Consider the following 20,397-nt stretch of genomic DNA (forward strand, 5'->3'; position numbering starts at 1 on the left):
CACCACAGGGGATTTCCCTGACACTTACGGAAACAGCAATTACAAAAAGGCGGAGTGTCTCATGGAAAGCCCATTGAAAAGCTGTGTCTGTATCCTGCTGGCATGATGAGAATTACAGACGTAGGAGAACACTGACTCCCGCCATGAATCGCAGCAGCAGATTTATGACACAGATGCAGATGATCTGAAGGTTATGGATGCAGCCAGGGCTTTCACTAAACCATCCTGAGATGGTTAAATTCACATTCCTGACTTTGGGCATGGCCATTATAGCGGGCACGCACATGCTGGCAATTCATTGGAAATCTGGGTATGGCTGCTCTGGTTCACCAGGTTGCCTGTTAATCACTGGGTTGGTTTAATTCTCAGCTTCACTTATGAAAAGACTTACAGATTACCATCTGTAGTAGGCACCGTTGGGCTTGAGGCCAGGGAAAGGGCAGGATAGCCGTTAAGAGACAGACTAATACATTGCTGGTTTAAGTCTTTTCATGGAATTACTTGACAGTAGGACAAATTTGAAACATCACCAGCCTAATCTTTGAATATAATTATACTGACTAATGCAAGTGTAAGGAAAACGTAATAGTGCTCACACTCATAGCCATTTAAAATAGATCACACTGACACAGGACAACTAAAAGACAAACTCCGCTAATATTTCCTTCTTCATTTTAGCTGCAGTGCTTGTTTATGACTCACTTCTTTGCACGAGAACATAGAGTACAGTATGCAGCGTTGCAGCTGTAAAGTCACAGCTGAAACTCATTTCCATCTTACCCTCAGACAGGTAGACAGCCTGTGTTCGGTTTCAAATATTACAAAGGAGCAAGTCGGTGCTTCGGACGATAAAACCAATCAAATGCTTGACAAGCCCGTTAAACCTAATTAAATCGAATCAATCTGATTTCAGTTTCACAACTGGTACTCAGACTGAGACTTGTCCCTGAAATATTGTCTTTTTTCTTCCTCTTACTTGAATCACTTTTAACTTAACCTCTAACTTACTCACCCATTTTTGAGATGACAAGATTTTTACAACAAAGCTAATGAAAAAGGAATTTTTGAGTGTTTTCCGGTATCGCGTCATGGTGAAAAAAGATGCGGGACGCTTCAATTCTCCGGGTAACTCAGGCTAAGAAAGTTATTTTAGAGACATGACAGTTCGAGTTTTTATTTGATGTTGTGTTGAAACTAGAGGTAAAACACAAACAGCTTGATGATAACAACAACTACATAAAATCAGTCATCAAAAATAGTGGAAAGGTGAAAGGGGTGACCTCATTAAAAGAAATAATATCTTAAACCAGTCTTGCGAAATGCATTATGTTTATATGGATGTGTAAATTTATGAAAACTCTTTAGTTTTAATTTGGTTTTATAAAATTCTTCCTGCAATACCGACTTACTGCAGATAACACATCACAAGTTTTTCATAAGGCAGGCTATATCCAAATACTATTCTGACCTGGTTAACAACAACAGAAACAGATTTAAAACAGATTTATGTTGAACACCATCGATAAGCTGTTTTCCTGTTTCCCAGCTGAGGTGCTTCACAACTTCTTCACCGAAAGGATTGTGGTAATCAGGAAAGGAGTTGCTAGTAAGGCTGTATCTCTCTCCCCATGATCCCTCTCAGACTCTACCTCGTTCTGATACCGATACAACTGAGAACCTGTGGTCTCTGCTAGTTTCACTGGTTGGGAAATGATCGACTGCAATCGTCTTTGACAAGCTGTTACCCCAGTTCTGTTCTAGTTTTCTCTATTTTCAAATTCCTCTGTTGTTCTGTTCTGTTGTTATCTTAATATTATTAACCGTGTATGTGTGCACTTTTACATGTGAAGTTGTGTTTTGTTTTTTTTCTCGTAAAGTGTGCAGAGATTTTATGGGAGACGTGCACTTTAAATAAACTGAAGTTGAAGTTACAACTGTTGAAGTTAGCCTTTGTTTGCATGGAAATGCTGAGTGTTGCAATATGGAATCACATACTGACGTAGAATATACTGCATGTAGCAGCGCCAAACTGAACTTGAGTTACCAAACACCACAGAAGGGTTTGAATGTAGCTGTGAAAAGTTTGCAGCTCGCTCCCTCACAGCTGTAGCCCCTTTGGGTTAACGGCTGTTGCTTTTTGTTTGATGGGGGTTTTTTTCAGAATTTCTCCTTAACTTTCACAACATGATGAATTGTGGATCAGTAGTGTCCATAAACACCACTGTCAAAATTGCATTTTAGTGTTCTCATGGGCATTTTTAAGTGAATGTGCATGACTTAGAAATACAATTAGCAGAGTTGGTGCACAGCCGCATTCCTGCTGTGAAACACTGAATAGTGGGTTTGAGTAATGTTAATCATTTCCTTTCATTATGAATGACCAGCTGAAGTACTACCAAAGCGCACCAGGAACACTTCAAGTCAACACGTTGTCATTTTTAGTTACAGCCAGAAATGTGTCTGTGATGTTCTGAATTTGCCATCAACCCGCACATTTGAGTTACGTCCTCTTGACCATTTGCCCACCACTCCTCCACCCTAGAGTGTATTTATGTCTTTCTTTTTTTCCCCTTTCCATATACACACATTTAACTGGTGGAAGAAGATTACCTTTAGTCTTGTAACTGGTTGGTTGGTTTCACAAGCCAATTAGGTTTACTGTTTTACCCAAGTCATTTGACCTGAGTTCTGCACGACACTAACCTGCGACTTTTATGCACACACTGTGGGGGCTAATTGGCTAAACACGATGTGGGTGCTCACACTGAACGTAAGCACATAACCACTGTTAGATTTGTCCATTGACAATTCCAATAAAGTTTATCCAAACAATGTTGAGAAAAAGAGCGTTATTTTGTTTAATTTGACTATGAACAGGAAGTAAGAAGAGAAAAGAGAAAACTATGTAGTAACTATGTAAATGTGTGATCTGTATGCACCTGGATCAGGAAAATGCATGTTACTACAAGGTGTACATACATGCAGAATCCAAAAATCTAACCAATTGTCCCTGAGCCAGATCCCACGATCGTTATTGTTCTGTCCCCCGTCAAACTGAACTTCAAACATCGACCAATCTGGCAGGAATTCGTCCCAGTTCTAAAACTGCTTAGGAAGCGACAAGTCCGCCTGGTCCGCCTACCTTATTTGTACATTAAGATCCAATCACAACGGAGGACACTCATTAGTGCCAGGTGCAAACGCGAGGGCCCGTGATCAGATGTCATTGTGCAGATAAGACCCAGACTCAAAATAAGGACAAACAACAAAAGTGACTCGATAGTTCGGTGATTCGCCATTTAACTGTGAAAATGGCACAGACTTTCACAAGGTGTGCGCCATACAGCAGATTAGCAAACGTTTCTTGGAAACTTCACTACATGACTTCCCGAGTTACTCATTAAGTCTCATAAAGAGTCGGACTTTGCCGATGGGATTTTAATGGTTCTATCGGGGATATTACTCAGTCTCTGTGGAGATTTTTCATCTCTGGCCTATTAATGGACTCAAGACTTTTTAGTTATGCTATAAAAAGCCTTATCTGTAATCATTTATGAAAATGGGCAGCACTGATGTAGCTAATCGGTCTGCACCTGCGATTACAATATGATGATGGGAAATGTTTTAGTTAAATCAAAGAACGGAGGAAACATGTTTCAGTCATGTAGTCATTGATTGCTTCATTATTTTGCTAGCTTTATTCATTATTGGATTCGATGTGTCAGTGAACTTACTCCTCCGCTGACAGGACCAAAGCTGTGTCCAGATTTATCAGGCTCCTCCAGATACAGAGTATAGAAATCAGGCCTAAAGGGAGAGGGTGTTTTTACTGAGACCTGGCATTAAAAGATCAAATAGAGAATCAAATTGAACCAGTGCCGATGGAAATATATGTATGTAATTTGCTGAATAAAGGGAACCGGATCTAAATCAAAGGGCAAATTTGTGTAGGTATGCCTTAATTGATTCCCAGAGGAACAAACCTTTCATCATCTGGTAGCTGCAGCCACTTCAGCACGGTGAATGCTCTTTCTTCAAATGGCACTTTACTAAAAATAAAAAGAGAGAGGGAGAGAGATGGCAGAGCTACACATTAGTTGTTGAAAAGGCAGCAGAAGCAACAACATCGGAAGACAGGGTAGGGGAGTCATAAATCAATTGTACTGAGAGACAGACTAGCATATTGTTGGTTGTTGGTCTTTTGTAGCCTCATACTATGAAAATCATCAAAACATGTAATCAGAACACGATTGACTTGGTTGAGGGAGCCATGAATGTGACCCAGCATAGCTTTTTTTAAAAATGGAATCTGATAACAGGTTCTTTGGCCTTTTCCTGGTAATTATGGACTCTCTGCAACTGAGTTTGATGCCAGTTCTGCAGGCCAAAAGTGTTGGTAATCCAAAGAAATCCTTTCAAGATTCCTTTGGAGGAAGACTAAGAGCCGCGTCACTTGCATATGTTTAATCGCACAGTGACTATCATTGCTCTCATGCGGACAAAAGAACTGCAGTCACTGATTTTCAGATAAATTTCTCGGGGCATCCAGAATAAGAAGGCAATGGAATTGTAAGTGTTTACCAGAATTAAAGACATTTTTCAATACAATTGAAATGGTAATTTCCTTCCCACTTCTACTCCCCAGACAGCAATAAAAAAAAACCCTCTTTGACTTTGTTGCAAAATCAGCATAGAGTTCTTTATCCGCTGAGATCCTGTTATGGCCACTTTATTGCAATAATCCCTTTGATAGGACCAAATGCAATGTGATGGCATTGTCAACCAATCCAGTATCAGTACCTTGTACATTTACTGATATTTCTTCACAGACTGCAATATGTCTCTCTGACAAAAGATTAAACGAATGATGACAATTTCCCTGAGGAAAAACACTGAGTTTGAATTTCATCTACGGAATGATGTGAATTAATCTACAGCCACTGGTCTTGATGTGCTTTTGTTTTATTTAGAAACTCCTACATCTTTAATCAAAAGGTCAGTCTTTGCAGACCATTAGCTTCTGAACTATTTCTGTTACTTTGATCCGTGACTAAGTGAAAAAGAACTGGATAAGTACATTTCCAAACCATGTTTTTCCACGGAAAGTGTGCGACACACTTCAACAAGCTGACAGCATGTGGATGAGCAAAAAATTCTGTTTTGGGAAAGCTAAAGAAAAGAGTCAACTAGAGATGCATGTTTGGTGAGGAGTAGCGATGTTTCAACTATAATTTTGGTCCTATATTTTCTTAAAGAAAAGTGCGGGCCATTGGCTAATATCCAAACTGTAATGGCTCACCCATATACTATATGGGACATTACACTGCCCTGTTCTTTGGTAGTGGTGCGCAACCAGGTCCTCAGGTACCATGTGATACCTCAAAACTCACATTCTTGTTCCTCAGCATGTTTTTGAAAAACAGAATGACAGCCTCCTTACCCGTTGTAGGGTCGGTAGATGTTCGGGAAACTGCCATTGATTTTGACATCTGATCCTGGCCAGAAAAAAGTCCCAGACTTCAGCCCCTGGTACTTTGCCGTGTGCCAGACCTAAAGACACAACCAGGACATATGGTTTTCACTGAAATATGGGTCACCGTAGGTCGGGTTGTCTGATTATACATTGTGCCTTCTACAGAATCTGACATTGGATTATAACAGTTATTCCTTTATTATTAAACTAAAGTCCAACACTTTTAACACACTTATACTGAGTTAAATTTTCAACTACAAGATGCCATTTTTCTTGGCTGCTCCATCAAATCAGATGAAACTATTCTGGCCCTTTCCCCCTGAAATTAAGCTTGGATTTATTAAACTGTGACTTAGAAGTAAAAAAAATAAAAAAGCTGTGAGCTGAAATTCAGTCCGGGTGCATGTACCATCCTCTACCTATTCATTCAGTACATGACTCAGGCAACATATGTCCAACGAGATATCCAAAACCTTGTGCATCATCTTACGTTGTATTTCATCTCATTTCTGTGTGTCACATTTGGTATCATTTGAATCACACTATCACTGTGAACTCATCATCCAGCATGCGTCTGAAATTCATTTATTTTTAATAGATCACAGCTAACAAGACTTACAGGTTGTCCGAGGTACCAGTCAGGGTTCTCTTTCTCTGGACTGGACAGACTGAAGGTTGCATCAAACACCGGGTCATACATAGTGTTGTCAATCAAACCATTTGACTCTGGATAGAGACCCTGAGAGCGGAAGGCAAAAGGAGAGGAAAAATATGGGTGACAGTTTTTTGAATATTAACCAATTTCTCTATATATATTAAAAAAAAAAAAAAAACAACATGTAAAAGTACAATTTTCAGGTGAGTCACTGTTTATCTGTGATAGGATGAAGTCAAAGTGATGCATGTGTCACAGTGTACCTGCATAAATATATGGAAAACTGCCTGCCACACAAACACCCACTGCTTCAGTTGTTTTTAGTGTTATATTTGATGCGATTATTATTATTATTAGTCTTATTATTATAATCTACTTATTATTATTATTATACACCTTTATGTGGAACCTGCATTGTGCTATGTTCTTTTTCCTCCTGCTCTCTCTCTCTTTTTCTCCCCTCTTCACCCCCCTCTCTCTCTACCCCTCTCAACCCAGGGACCCACTTTCCGAGGCAAACGGCCACAAAGTCTGGTTCTGTTCAAGGTTTCTACCTGTTAAAAGGGAGTTTTTCTTCGCCGCTGTAGCCAAGTGCTCGCTCATGTGGGAATGTTGCGTCTCTGTAAATATAACTATAAAGAGTCCTGGTGTAGACGTGGTCTATTTGAAAAGTGCCCTGAGATAACCTCGGTTACGATTTGGCGCCATATAAATGAAACTGAACTGAACTGAACTACGTACAGTCATGTCTGCAGTGAAGCAGGGTGAATGCCTTGTGTTTTTACCGTAACAATGGTGTAGTGATTGGGGAAAGTCTTGCTGGGAAATGCTGCCTGCATGTATGGGGCAGAGGTTCCACACTTCTCTGTGACATAAAGTACAGACAACAAAACACACCAGCTGCTACGTGAGCATCAAGTTGCACTGGGAGCACATTTCATTCATCCAAGGCTTTTTCATAATAAGGGTATGTGCATCTCTCTCTCTCTCTCACACACACACACACACACACACACACACACACACACATACACTGAGGATTACTCATTGAATTTCTTTCTGGAGGGAAAACACATGAGGCAGCTTTTGATATATCAAGAGTGCTTTCTCATCCGAGAGGGTTCATTGGTTCAGTGATGTCAGTTAGTTCAGAGGTTTTGTCAGAAGTTGAACATCCTCAAAATCAAACGACCATCTTCACTGCTTTTGACTTTGTGTTTCCAAAAAAAAAAAAAATCCTATGTCCTGGTTCACTGAGAATCTTAATATACCAAAGCCGTTTTGAATGCATCAGCAATTTTTGCTGCAGCTGAATTACCACACAAAGAAGTAAATCAGGCCAAATATTTAACCAAAAGATGCCTGACAGGAAAGGAATCTAAAAAATGAAGATATCACTTGGAAATGCTCAGAACTATTGCAAAATACAGTACAAGGAATCTGTGAGGGGGATGCAAATTCACTGCTTTTGTCCTTCCTTAAACAAACCCCCAAGGTCCTCATGGGGGAGAGATGTGTTTGAGGTCTTCTGCGTGTACATTAGAGCAACCAGTTCCTCACTTTTCTACAGGACATCTATTTTTGCCCTCAGGACATCAACGTTAGAGGGGGGATTGAGTTTAAAGAGGTGAACACTGACTGAGTTTGTCCAGCACAGGGATGAGAGTTCTCCACGTCTGCAGGTACTCAGCCCTCAGTCCGTCCAAGGAGATGAGGAGCAGTGGCTGCTGCTTAAAGCTATGAGGCAGAGAATATCGGATTAATCACAGACGTATACAAACATAGAGAGCGATGAGTTACAGATGCAGAGTAAAAAAAATGCAGATTTTGTACTCCTGACACTAACTGTGCCTTCTATCTCAAATTATTATAATTATATGGCAAAAAAGGGGATTTCACAGTTCATTTCCCTCATTTTATCATCCTAAAACGTTAACTGCCAGCTAGATTTAATTAAATGAATATTAGCAAAGGACCATAAGACAGGATCTAGCTGCTGGAAAATTAGGGGAGAAAACCTTCAATATTCTGTGACAGTTTTTTGGTTTACTGTAAGTTTGTGATCACCCACCTCACGAAATGGCCCAAACACATAAAAACATGTGGCCTGTAGCTTCATTTTTTACTATGAATAACCAGTAACTGATATGACAAGACAGTAGGTCCTTCCATCAAAACCTACAGTGAGAAAAATACCTATTTTTTGTCTTTTAACTTCAGTCAACATAGAACTACATTCACAAATGCAGAACTGTGCGATAGAGTTATAAAACAAGACATGCATCGGAGGTGAAAACCAGAGTCATAGACATAAAACAGACTGGGAAGGATATCCTAAATCAATTCTCACCAGGGAACTTATTGCATTTCCAGATGATTAAGGTTATCGTGCACATTCAGTAAAAATTCTTACCGAGCGGGGCATGTGGGGGCTGACAAGTCATCACACTCATCCTCCACCCACTCTGTCTCTCCTACAGCAGGGTGGAGAAGATACAGATCAGGATTAATAGTTACTGTTTATTTAAGGATCTAACCATTCAAGCTCACATTCCTTAGATTGATATACACTGGCAGTCTAACCGCAAATTGATCTAGTCCATGTCCAATGTATTCACATTTCAAGCTGTCAAGAGGGTGGGGCAGGTTGATATCTTCATCGCCAGAGTAAACAACATACTGAAGCTCAAATGAGGTGTTTTACCAAAAATGGCTCCCCAAGTATCACATCTGTTCATACGAATTGCACTCTGGCTTCAATGGCCAGAGTACAATGACGTACCAAAAACTACAAAATAAAAATAAAAAATTGATTAGGCTTGGAAGATACCAACGGAAAATTCCCTTACTCATGCCCATCCTGCATGAGACGTCGCTAACCTTAAAAAGAACCTTCAAAATATAAACAGCGGTTTGTAATATATAGGTATCTAAATATGTGTTCCCTTACGCAGTACGTGTCCAGTTTGAGTAACAGAAAAAGGACTTCAACTGGTCTGGTACGGCTGAGCATGGAGACACAGCTGAGCATGAGTCAACATGGCTACATAAATAGGATTAAGAGAGAGGTCAAGATTAGAACATAGGCAGTTCTCAATTAGACCCAAGTCGTTTCCAACAAAACAAATAGTCACAGGCTTTTAACAGTTCACCTAGAAAATCTACCTGTTGCCTACGGCAGGGTTGATGAAACACTAAGATAGTTTCATACGGTTCGGTTACAGTTTCTCACGGTTAACCCCCCTTGATCTTGCACTGCCTTGTCTTTTCTTTTTCTGTCTCCTCGTCCTCTGACATTTGGTCTAATCAAATCTCCTGGTATCTTATCTTTGCTCTTTGCTCTTTGGCTCTCGTTGTCGACTCTTCCCATTCTCACCGTGGCAGACAGTTTTGTAGTTTGTGCAGCAGTCTCCTGCAGACAGGCAGTCGCTGGAGCACTGACATCTGCTCTGTGTCATCCTCGGCTCTCCGCAGCGCAGCTTCGTGCATTCCCACCGCTGGGCTGAGGGGAACAGGCGTGGAGATAAGGCACCAGAATGCTGTTTTTTAAACTGGCTTATCGTGAATGCGCCGGAGGTTTTCTACTTCACGGGAGACGGACCGACCCGACAACAATAATGGAGAAAAGTAGGGGATAAAAAATCAAACGAAACAAAGCGCAGCAAAGCGTCATCGTCACACCGACTGTGGGTGCTTTAGTGACTTCTCATCAAGATCATCAGCCCAGAGAACGAGTGGGTGCTTCTCCTAATGACTCACTTGGGACGGTGCAGGTGTCATGGTAGTCATAGCAGCAGCTGTTGCTGAGGATACAGCTCTCATCACATCTGCAGCCGGGAATCTCGCCATCGTAGGGCTCGTAGCATCGATTTCGGCAGGACGTGTGCGGGACCACTGGAACAGACAAGACGACAGCTTTTAAAACGTTTTTACCTATGAACCATCCATGGGCTGCACCCAGTGGCTTAGGGGATTACTGCCGATGCAAAATACCAAAATGGTCAAAACAAGGGGATTTTCTTGTTTATTTGAAAACATTTATGATGATGTTGATGCATCTCCGTAGACACGGCTTGGCAATATAGCCTGTACAGTCGACTGTGGATATTCTAGCTAGTGGTAATCAATTCACAAAGATACAAAGCTCTGGCATCCTTAAATTAGGGTTAGAAAATAGGAAATATTTAATATCACTTTTAATGGACAAGTAATGGATAGGACTTGCTCTTGTTGTCAAGACAGTACCCCCCCCCCAAAAAAAACAAAAAAACAAAAACAAAACATAGAATCAAAACCAACAATGTGTTAATCTGTCTGTCACCCCTTTTTTTCCTCCCTGCTCTGTCGGCGGCTCTCAGCTTCTGGTCCAATGATTTTAAAAAGGCTCAGGAATTTAGTGCGCGTGTTCGGGGACTACTTTCAGCGCCGGATGGATCCACCTTTTGGTGCTGTAAAGAGTATTTGTGGCAGTAAATAAACCCCAGCGTGTGTGTGTGTGTTCATGGTGATGGAGGAGCATGTCACCCAGAGCGACCGTGCGACTCGCTGATGGAGCTCTTTGACACGGAGGAATAAATTCCATCAGACTTTGGATACACGGGAAACAATTGTTGGTTGGATGCATTCATCGTTGGTTTGGGTTTTTTAATGGGATTTGTTATAGTGAACAATATCACCGACCGTTTTAGTTTAACAGATCGTAACTATGAAGTCAAAATGTTGAGAAATAGAACAGTTGTATATTTGGAGGATAAAGTTCAGGTAATGATTGGCACGATGAATGAAGCAATCACCCCCCTGACACAACAGGTTCCCACACACCAACACAGCCACAGCGTCAAAAGCGCTAACTGGTGTTGCTGTGGCGGCTGATCTTATTATGACTGATGGGAAGACAAATGGTCTCATAACAGTTCACTTACATTTACAGTACTGACGTGCATAAGCTGACACACTGTTCTCCCCTATGTTCTCCAGCGTAATTTCGACCTTGTTATTGTAGTAGTTTGTTCTAGTAATATTGACGGTTTTTCAAAATATCAAATATTTAAAAGTACTATTTTTTAAATATATATATTTCCTCTATTCTCATGATATTTCAACAATTTTAATCTAGCAATAATATGACCAAGACATATTAACATTTTCTGAAAATATTAAATAATATAGGGGAAAGTGAATATTCTGGAATATTAAGCTATCATGAAATAAAAAAGGTTATGAAATAAGAATTGCTATTTTTTTCCAGGATTTAAAATTCATCCCTCTTGTGTGTAGTCATCATGTAGCTACTCACAGTTGTGCACAGTTTTTGTGTTTTTCTTGAAAACTTGGTTTACGTTCTACCGCGGTTATTCAGGCAGAGACACATGCTCATGTGTCACATTTCAAGATGCACAACTCTCATGTGATGTCCCATGAAGTTCTCTGACCTTTTAGTTATACGTATTTCCAAGATGTAGAAATTTTAAGTTACACCAATGAATTTAAGCGACAACTGAGGTCAAAGTGTGACCGTGACTGCCATCATTGTATTTTCTCACCTAGCCCTAGTGGTGTACCTGGAGCCGTGTCCCACACTGTCAGCAACTGATTTACGTAAGTCGTGTCTGGCTGCCTCACCCGTAGGCTTCCGCTGTGCCTATAGTCATCAAATTAGTGAGCAGCGAGTCAAACTCGTGCAGCGGAATCAGCTTTGATCAGCTGTGACTCACTGACGTTGATTTATTTGTCTGTTGAAAAGACAAATAATGAGCCGAGTTTGATGATTCACGCGTGCCAGTTACTCTTTATCTGACACCGTGCTTAGTAAGTAGCCAAGCCTGCAGATCTGAACACACGCGTGGCTGATGAGTTGACCACTTCGCCTCTCTGTCTTTCATCTGGAAATTTTCAAAAGCTACATTAGTTTAGTCTAGCGGCAGCTTTAGCCACAGCATGACCACATAAATCCCATTCCCTTAAAACCGTTCTAGCAAATACTATATTGAGATTTCAACTTAGTAACTCCAAGCCTATTGGTAGGTTGAATATTTAATGCTGTATTACGGCGTCAGAGTTAATGTTAATGTTGGTTGGACTGTGCAGACCTGAGGCAGCAAATCATAAAAACATAGTATATATGTTTATCCCCCAAACTGAGTTTCATCTATGGATTTTAATGCCTGTACAAACAGACAAGCAGCTGCTGTTTACTGTATATGGCTCGAGTTACTTACGCAACACTTTATTATTGAACAGAGTCCCTCCATCCTTTTAACTGACGTTCACCCAGCAGGAGCTAACTTAGCTTAGAACCAGTTAAATGTGACTGATTGCATCTTAAAAACGTGATTTAAGTACCTTCAAAACTGTGACTTAGAGGTCAAGTCCCAGTTTTAAAGGTACTTAAATCAATGTGGACACCTTGTGGTATTCCACATGTTTTTAAGATGCAATCAGTCAATTGTTGTCTAAAATGCTTTAGGTGACTAATGGACGTGGTAGGCGAATTCCTTGGACCTGACTTATCTGAATAACTGCACAAATAGTCATTATAAAGCTGAGTCATCAGAATTATGAAATTTGACATTTTTTGGAAATGAAACCCAGATCTTGTGGCATGGCAATCAGTACAGCTGAGTGACCTAGTACAAAATGGATGTCCTCAGGGGACATACATTGCGCCAAGTGCTGTCGTCAAGATAGCCAAGTGTTGAGTTTCACTGAGGATATTTTATTTTGATTCACGGAAAACTGTCTTTCACGTCAATGAAAATGTTCAGTACGGGAGCAAGCAGAAACATGAAAGCGCGTTGGTGTTGTTCATGTCCGTGTGTGTGTGTGTGTGTGTGTGTGTGGGGGGGGTCAGATCACCTTTATTTCGACATTTCTGCAAATCCAATCCAAGACCGAGTCCAAGACCAAGGATTAGAGTCACAGTTGATACAGCCAAGACACCAATCTGACAAAAATACACACACACAAACACAAAAAACACAAGACACAAAAATAGATTTCCTTTGAGTGTGTACTGACACAAATGGAATATGAGCTGTCAACTATTCCTCACCTTACAGGATGACACTCATTTCCTCTTTGATTCACAACCAGTAAGCGTCAGACAAACACAAACACAACTAAGGCAACAGTTTACTGTTTCTGTGATGCTCTTATAACCAAAAAAATGCAAATGATCTCAAAGCCCTTGCAGTGGAACTAAATTAGTCTCTAGCTGATCCAGGCATAAACAATGCTTGAGTTTGGCCACAATGGAATCATGGTCAGCTATCTGTTCAGTATTTGAGACCGCTCGTTTTACAGTGTTCCTGCACATTTATTCAGACACACGGATAAGTGGTTTGAAGCTAAACCATCCTTTTGCCCAAATTAATGGGCTTTGGAAGGCTTCACTTTAGGAACTTTGATTGACAAAATAAGTGCTGTGCATTAAATCTTTATGATTTACAGCAAAGATATTTTCTGTAACAAAAGTCTCAAAAGGCACAAAATGTATTCTTCTGAATTCTGCTGGACAAATTGTTCTTAGCCCAGTATCACTCCGACAACTGTCCTGTATTAGGCAGCAATCTAAAGCATTTGTTCATCTGAAGTTGGCTCCTGAACTGCACCACAATCATCCGCTGTTTCTGAGTAAATAAAACTCTGAAGACTGCAGATGTGCATGATGGGAACAGTTCTACAGTGAATACTCTGAACTAGTGCTTACTGTGAAATAAGATTTGTTAGGGTTATTATAAATTAGGTTAGAGACTATGCCATTCTGTTTAGAAGAAAGTCTTCAAGAGCCCAAGATGTCTTGTGCTGAAAATATTTATTGAAGCTCGGCCAAGGAGAATGTAGAAATTATCAATACAAAGTCATTGGCACGATGCCGTCTCCACTCTGAAGCTCGGTCCCCCGTGCTCAGTCTTTTAACCCCTACAGATTATGCAGCAAATACTTTACGCCCAGAAGTGGTCAAACTCAATGCCTCCGCAGTTTGTGGAGTTAATCTGTTGGTTCGCTATTCTGTAAACAAGGAATTGTTTTTACCCTTGTTAGTCAGTTCACGGTGCATGTAGCCCTCAGTATAACATCAGCGCTTTCTGGTCTGGAGCCGCTGCTATCTGGCTCTGCCTGTGGATTCTAGCAGAAACCGATCTGTGGCATCCAGGGAGGCAAAAGCAGCCAAATCCTATGACCTTGCCCTCTACAGCAACGCTGCTTCACTGCTATCAGGATGGATGTTTTCCCCAAATAACCTCAGACAGCTGCCTAACTAACAATAATATGCTAATTTGTGATAGCATAAAAGGCTATTTGAGTAGTACTTAACTTATGTTCTCTAAATATATTTGAAAGCATTGTGTACATTAGTGGAACCCACTGCAATAACTCTTATGATAGTTTGGATCCATTGTGAATTCAGAGAGCGGTCTGTTGCAATCAGTCTACCAGGGTTTGGGGTTTGGGGTTCGTCCCATATTATGTCCATGATACCATTTTTTTGCATGATATAGCAATATTCAATATCCATATGTAAGTGTGAAGGACGAGCTCCTGAAAAAAGAGCCGTGCTCTCAGCGGAACCTCCATAGATTGGTAAAGGTTAAAAACCATACCAACCAAAGCACATCTTGCATTAAATTAAACTCCTAAACGTGTAATCAGTGTAAAAAAAAAAAAAATACAAAGCCTCTGATTGTGCAGCGTGGCTATCTCATTACCATCAATTCTGAACCAAAACCAGTACTTACAATGATCTTCTTCTTCTGCGACTCCTTCACCCAACCCATGGCTGCCATCAATGTGCCAGTCACACACTCTCACAACGCAAACAGATATCCCAGCATTGACCTCTGGACCAGGTGTGAGCAATAGATAAGTAACTGATTTCCAGAATGAGGAGATAACCCCAGGTGTCTGTGCTTTCAGTCTGTCAAACCACAGAACGTGATCCTTTTGACTCCTTTTGACTTCAGAAACTCACCCGATACACGTGGGATGAAAAGGTGGCACAGTGCGGGTAATTATTAGCTAAGATCAGTAATACACTAAACAGACAGCCAACAGGGTCAAACTGCCAATTTGAATATCAATAACACCTGATAACTTGGAATTATTTATTGGTTTATTTGAAAAGTATTAAGATACTGTACAGCGGTAGTAAAGAGTAGCTGATAATGGACCATTAATGATGTGGAGATGATGTGAAATTGTGCCTCATATCTTTCTGCCAGTAACTGGGCATTTGCTGTATCAAACAGGTTGGGATGGTAAAACTTATTTCAGTGTCATTAGGTAAAATGGATCCAAATTTCTAAAAATTTCCACATGTACAACACTGCTCAAAGAGTCTGGCAGGTATCTGTGGTTTTATCAAACAAAAACCATGTGTGTGTTTTCAACACATCTGCAACTCAGGATCTCATATGAGTAATCTGTGCTCTTGCTTATCAGTTGATGTTCTCAAATAAGGTTTTTACTACTATTGAATGAGTTAATTAATGCTCCCCATCTAACAGAAGATAATATTAAGAATATTGTTAACACTTTGACATGCACTCGCTGAGCACTTTATTAGGAACACCTGTACACCTGCTTATTCATGCAATTATCCCATCAGCCAATCATGTGGCAGCAATGTAATGCATAAAACTCCTGCAGATACGGATCAGGAGCTTCAGTTAATGTTCACATCAAACAACAGAATGGGGATAAAATGTGATCTCAGCGACTTTGACCTTGGCTTGATTGCTGGTGCCAGACAAGCTGGGTTTAGTGTTTCTGAAACTGCTGATCTCCTGGGATCTCACGCACAACAGTCTCTAGAGTTTATTCAGAATTGTGCCACAAACAAAAGGAGGAGACTGGCCAGACTGATTGGAGATGACAGAAATGCTCTACGGTAACCTCAAATGGTATGGCCAGAATGGGATGTCAACAGCATGAATCCATGGACCCAGCCTTCCTCGTGTCAACAGTCCAGGCTAGTGGTGGTGTTGTGATGGTGTGGGGAATGGTTTCTTGGTACACCGGCCCCTTAATCATGGTTTGAATGCGACAGCCTCTCTGAGTATTGTTGCTTCCCTTTATGGCCACAGTTTACCATCTACTAATGGCTACTTCCAGCAGGATATTGCACCAGGTCAAAGAGAAAAAGTCGTCTCAAACTGGTTTCATGAACATGACAGTGAGTTCAGTGAACTTCAGTGGCATCTTCAGTCTCCAGATCTGAATCCAGTAGAATCCACTAGCTGTTTAGCTAGGTAAACTACCACACTAATGGGCTAACTGTATGCATATCAACATACTAACGTTTGCATGCTGAATATTAATGTACACACAATCTAAATGCTAACTCTTAGCACATGAAATGTTGCATGACTATAAACTGAGTCTTGACACTTCTCATACTCTCAACGGAATCCATCGTCAGTTTTGCCCTATACTGCTTTTAAATGCTCACATTTGAGGATTTATTACAATATCAACTAAAAAAAAGAGGACGTTCAGGAAACAATTTTTTAATCTCCAACTGCAGTTTTTAACAGTAATCAACTACCATCAATAGTCATAGTTGATGAGTTGATGTTGTTGTTGTTGTTTTTCTATGTAACTGAAGTAGTAATTATTTTCCAGACTTTAAACAATTAATAGCTGAATTTAAAAATACTTTAGTTTAAAAATGTTCTCTTTAAAACAAATTTTTTTAAGCAAATTGAAAAAGTGAGTTGATGGGTTACCTTGTGATTCAGGTAAATCTAACAGTTTGTCTTTGAACCACTGATATTTTATAATTTGATTATGAAAAAAGGCAGAAAATTCGATAAGTTAACTTTATCAACCACAGGAGATGTGTTATAAATTGTCTAAAACCCAAAATTGTCACCGTCTGTACGGTTTTTGAAAAACGGTGATTTAACACAGATGACAAACCAAATATAAACTAACCAACCTGAAAATTAAAGCCCATTCAGTATGGTGTCAGTCAAAGGTTTGTCTCCATGTAGAGGTTACTTTAGCTGCATATTTAGAGTCGGATTCTGACAGTCAGAATACCATTAACTAGATAACTAGCCAACAGGCTCACGTGGCTAAGATGATTTTGATTATAAGTCAAAATCAAGCCTTAAGCTTTTAACTTTTTAGCCTGAGGCCCTCCACACCCTCATTTTGAGCTGTGTACCTTCAAATGTCACATTGGAAGAAGAAACCTAATGTGTATCCATAAACAACCAAGCAACAAAATATTTTAGTAAATGTTTTAACGGGCCTTGTGGATTATGTCTTATGCCCTATATTAAGGAAGTGTCAGTAAAAGCAGTTAAATGCTAAATTAATTCTTACACTTCAAACTTTGTCTGTGTGTTTCTGAAAATGTGCAAATGTTGTACAGACAAGAGTCATTGGTAGAAAAGTTAATTGATTGAATTTAGTCATTTTACAGTCGACCTAGTTGGGGATAGGGGTTGGGCTGTTGGAGCCCAGCTCCATCTCCTTCAGTGGGGGGTTGTATTATTGTTTTTTGGGACTTCCACAGTGCTTCAAGGAGGTGAACTTTTTTTTTCTCCCTCAGATTCATTTAAAGGGTCACTTGAGCCAAACTACCAATAAATAAATAAGTAAAAAGGAAAGAAAAATTTAAATGTTCTGGCTTCTCCCCAGTGGTATCTGGCCATTTAGACTCACCATTTAGATTTCACCATTACAACAGTGAATGGAATTTAGTTTGTGGTACAGCACTTAAAAAATGACATTTAGAAAGATCACCAGCAATGTTTCATTCCAGAAACTGGTCCACTGTTAATCCGGAGAATCCACATCCACAGAACACAATGTCTACAGTTTTCATTTGAACTATTTTCTACTGAAGAAATAGTCCCTATGAAAACCGACTACAGTGTGGTCTGTGAAAACCACCCGCGCCTACCCAAACCTCCAATCTCGCTGGATAAGTGCTCTGCCTCCTCACAATTCCCAATTTAACTCCTGGGGACATCCCTAAGACAGTATCGCCGAGAGAATAAACAAGGATTCTCACCCATATTTCTTTCTTTTCCAAAATACATTGAAGTTTGAGGGTAAAGGGGGTAACGGGTTTTTCAGCTTTACAACAGATAGAAGCTCCAGGCCTCGACTGTAAATGATCCAGCTTCCACATTCATGCATTACCTATACATTCAGCAGTGATGCCATTGCTTTAGACTATGTTTGTTGGTTATTGTTATTGGATCAGAACAAGCTGCTTTCTTAAATAAAATACTGGCTGTTACCTATGGACCTCTTTTCTCGTGAATTACTTGTGCATTTTATTTGTTCAAACTGGTGGTATGATCAAAATTATAATTTAATTAATTAAATCAAAAAAAGGGGGAACTGATCAGAAACAATCATACATTATATGCGACGGGTAACAAAGTAAACATTATTTTGCTTTAAGGGGCCACCAGGCCGAGTTGTTCAGGAACCACAGTTGTACAGGAAAAGGTGCAAAATATTGTTTACATGTTTCCCAAATTGCCGTTGCATTTTTGCTCGTGTTAATATGATCTGAGTTTGGTGCAGGGCTTTTTTGACCATCGTGGTGCCTCTGACATACACTGGCACTGTGAGGATATCTTTCAGGAAAACTTTTTGCAACCGAATAAGTGATTGAACATTTAGTTTCACTGAACGTCATCTTTGCACGCACTATTGTCTCTGTTCTGAGTCTTAAGGCCTGGGGAAAGCTTGAAATGAAGAGTCGTCCAGCCATATTGTGTTATTTTATTGACGGATGAACTCCACAAACTATACAGAGTAAAAAATTTCCAGGACTTTGCAGAGTAATAGTTAGATTACTAACAATCTGAGCAAAGCATAAGCTTATATTTAAGGTTGAATGAGGTCTGGCTCTCATTCGCTCTTCGGACATGAGGGGAATTCTTTGAAAGGAGTAAACATCTTGTGATTGTTGTTTTTTGGCTTTTTCCATTGATTTGCTGAGAAAATAATATATCCACTGACCTTCACACCGCAGATGTTATTTATGCAATTATGGCATGTGTTTCCACATGGATAGAGGCATTCATCTGCTTGGTCACAACTACAAAACTAGAGAAATTGTGTCTTATTCACTATGTGCGGTACATTTGCTTGCAATTTTCCGTAACTGCATAGAAATGTTGCTCTAACAGAAATGTGCTCTACACGCTTTGCTTCAGTTACTATTAGTAGTATATTTAGTCTTATTATTAGCCATATTATTTTAGTTATTAGTTTTATCATTAGTCTTGTTATTACTATACATCTTTATGTGAAATCTGCATTGTGCTGTTTCCTTTCTTCCTGCTCTCTCTCTCTCTCTCTCTCTCTCTCCCCTTTATCTCTCAACCCAATCGGAGGCAGGCGGCCACCCACCATGAGCCGGGTTCTGTTTTTGTCTGGCGTTTCCACCTGTTAAAAGGGAGCTTTTCCTCGCCGCTGTCGCCAGGTGCTCGCTCATGTGGGAATGTTGCGTCTCTGTAAATATAACTATAAAGAGTCCTGGTGTAGACGTGGTCTATTTGAAAAGTGCCCTGAGAGAACCTCGGTTATGACGACTTGAATTGAATTGAAAATTTAAATGGAAAACACGTGAGTTTTTAAAACACGAGCCCATCAGGTTATACTCCCTGTGATGGTTCACCTACATGTTAAGCAGAATTGTCTAAGGAAAGGGATTTCGGAAAACGACTTGGATATTTGGTGTAAATTAAATCCAGGTTACAGATTTCGGTGACACTATTTCCAAATAGATGGGGACCTGTTACACAATAGAGGATGTCACAGAAAATCAGGAGGAAATGTACAAATATTGTTGGCAGATATTGGGGTTGAGCATCATTTAATGTGAGTGCTGGCAACAGTTGACACAGGGATTCTCACTTCTTCACTGCAGCTACGTTAAAGTGACTTTAACGTAGGTGGTAAAGTAGATTCCTTTCTCTAATCGCTTTAATCAGGCTCATTATTGCTTTCATACAGTGGTTATCAGGCCAATGTGTGGTTTACAGCATACAAAGTATTTTCATGAAATGGGACAGCACTGGTTACCTTCTTTGTAAACTCCTGGTTATCTCAATAGTCCACAATCACAAACAGGTTTTCTGGATAGAAACCATCTGTTCTACATTTCATTGATTCCCATACTGTTTAACGAATTTGCCCCAGGTCTCTAATTCAGTGTTCACATGCAGCCAAGGGCTTTGTTATGATTCATGGCACTGTGCGGTTACAATCTTAATTCAGTCAAGAAACATCTTAA

At 40.1% G+C, this 20,397-nt stretch overlaps 1 protein-coding gene across 1 annotated transcript in view; it reads right to left on the reverse strand.

Annotated features, from left to right (window-relative positions):
• The window catches only part of LOC120786351 (venom phosphodiesterase 1), a 34,598-nt gene extending 19,678 nt beyond the window's left edge, over positions 1-14,920 (reverse strand). The window contains exons 1-11 of the mRNA XM_040121779.1: positions 14,867-14,920; positions 12,984-13,071; positions 9,888-10,022; positions 9,505-9,630; positions 8,542-8,602; positions 7,768-7,865; positions 6,914-6,993; positions 6,093-6,212; positions 5,441-5,550; positions 3,984-4,049; positions 3,735-3,807 (exon numbers count right to left, since the gene is read on the reverse strand). Of these exons, the coding sequence (XP_039977713.1) occupies positions 3,735-3,807; positions 3,984-4,049; positions 5,441-5,550; positions 6,093-6,212; positions 6,914-6,993; positions 7,768-7,865; positions 8,542-8,602; positions 9,505-9,630; positions 9,888-10,022; positions 12,984-13,071; positions 14,867-14,914 (1,005 nt within the window). The 5' untranslated portion in view covers positions 14,915-14,920. The remainder of the gene's footprint in view (positions 1-3,734; positions 3,808-3,983; positions 4,050-5,440; positions 5,551-6,092; positions 6,213-6,913; positions 6,994-7,767; positions 7,866-8,541; positions 8,603-9,504; positions 9,631-9,887; positions 10,023-12,983; positions 13,072-14,866) is intronic.
• Positions 14,921-20,397: the final 5,477 nt, after the last annotated feature.

The sequence above is a fragment of the Xiphias gladius genome, chromosome 24 (genome assembly GCF_016859285.1).
Source record: "Xiphias gladius isolate SHS-SW01 ecotype Sanya breed wild chromosome 24, ASM1685928v1, whole genome shotgun sequence".
NCBI lineage: Eukaryota > Metazoa > Chordata > Actinopteri > Istiophoriformes > Xiphiidae > Xiphias > Xiphias gladius.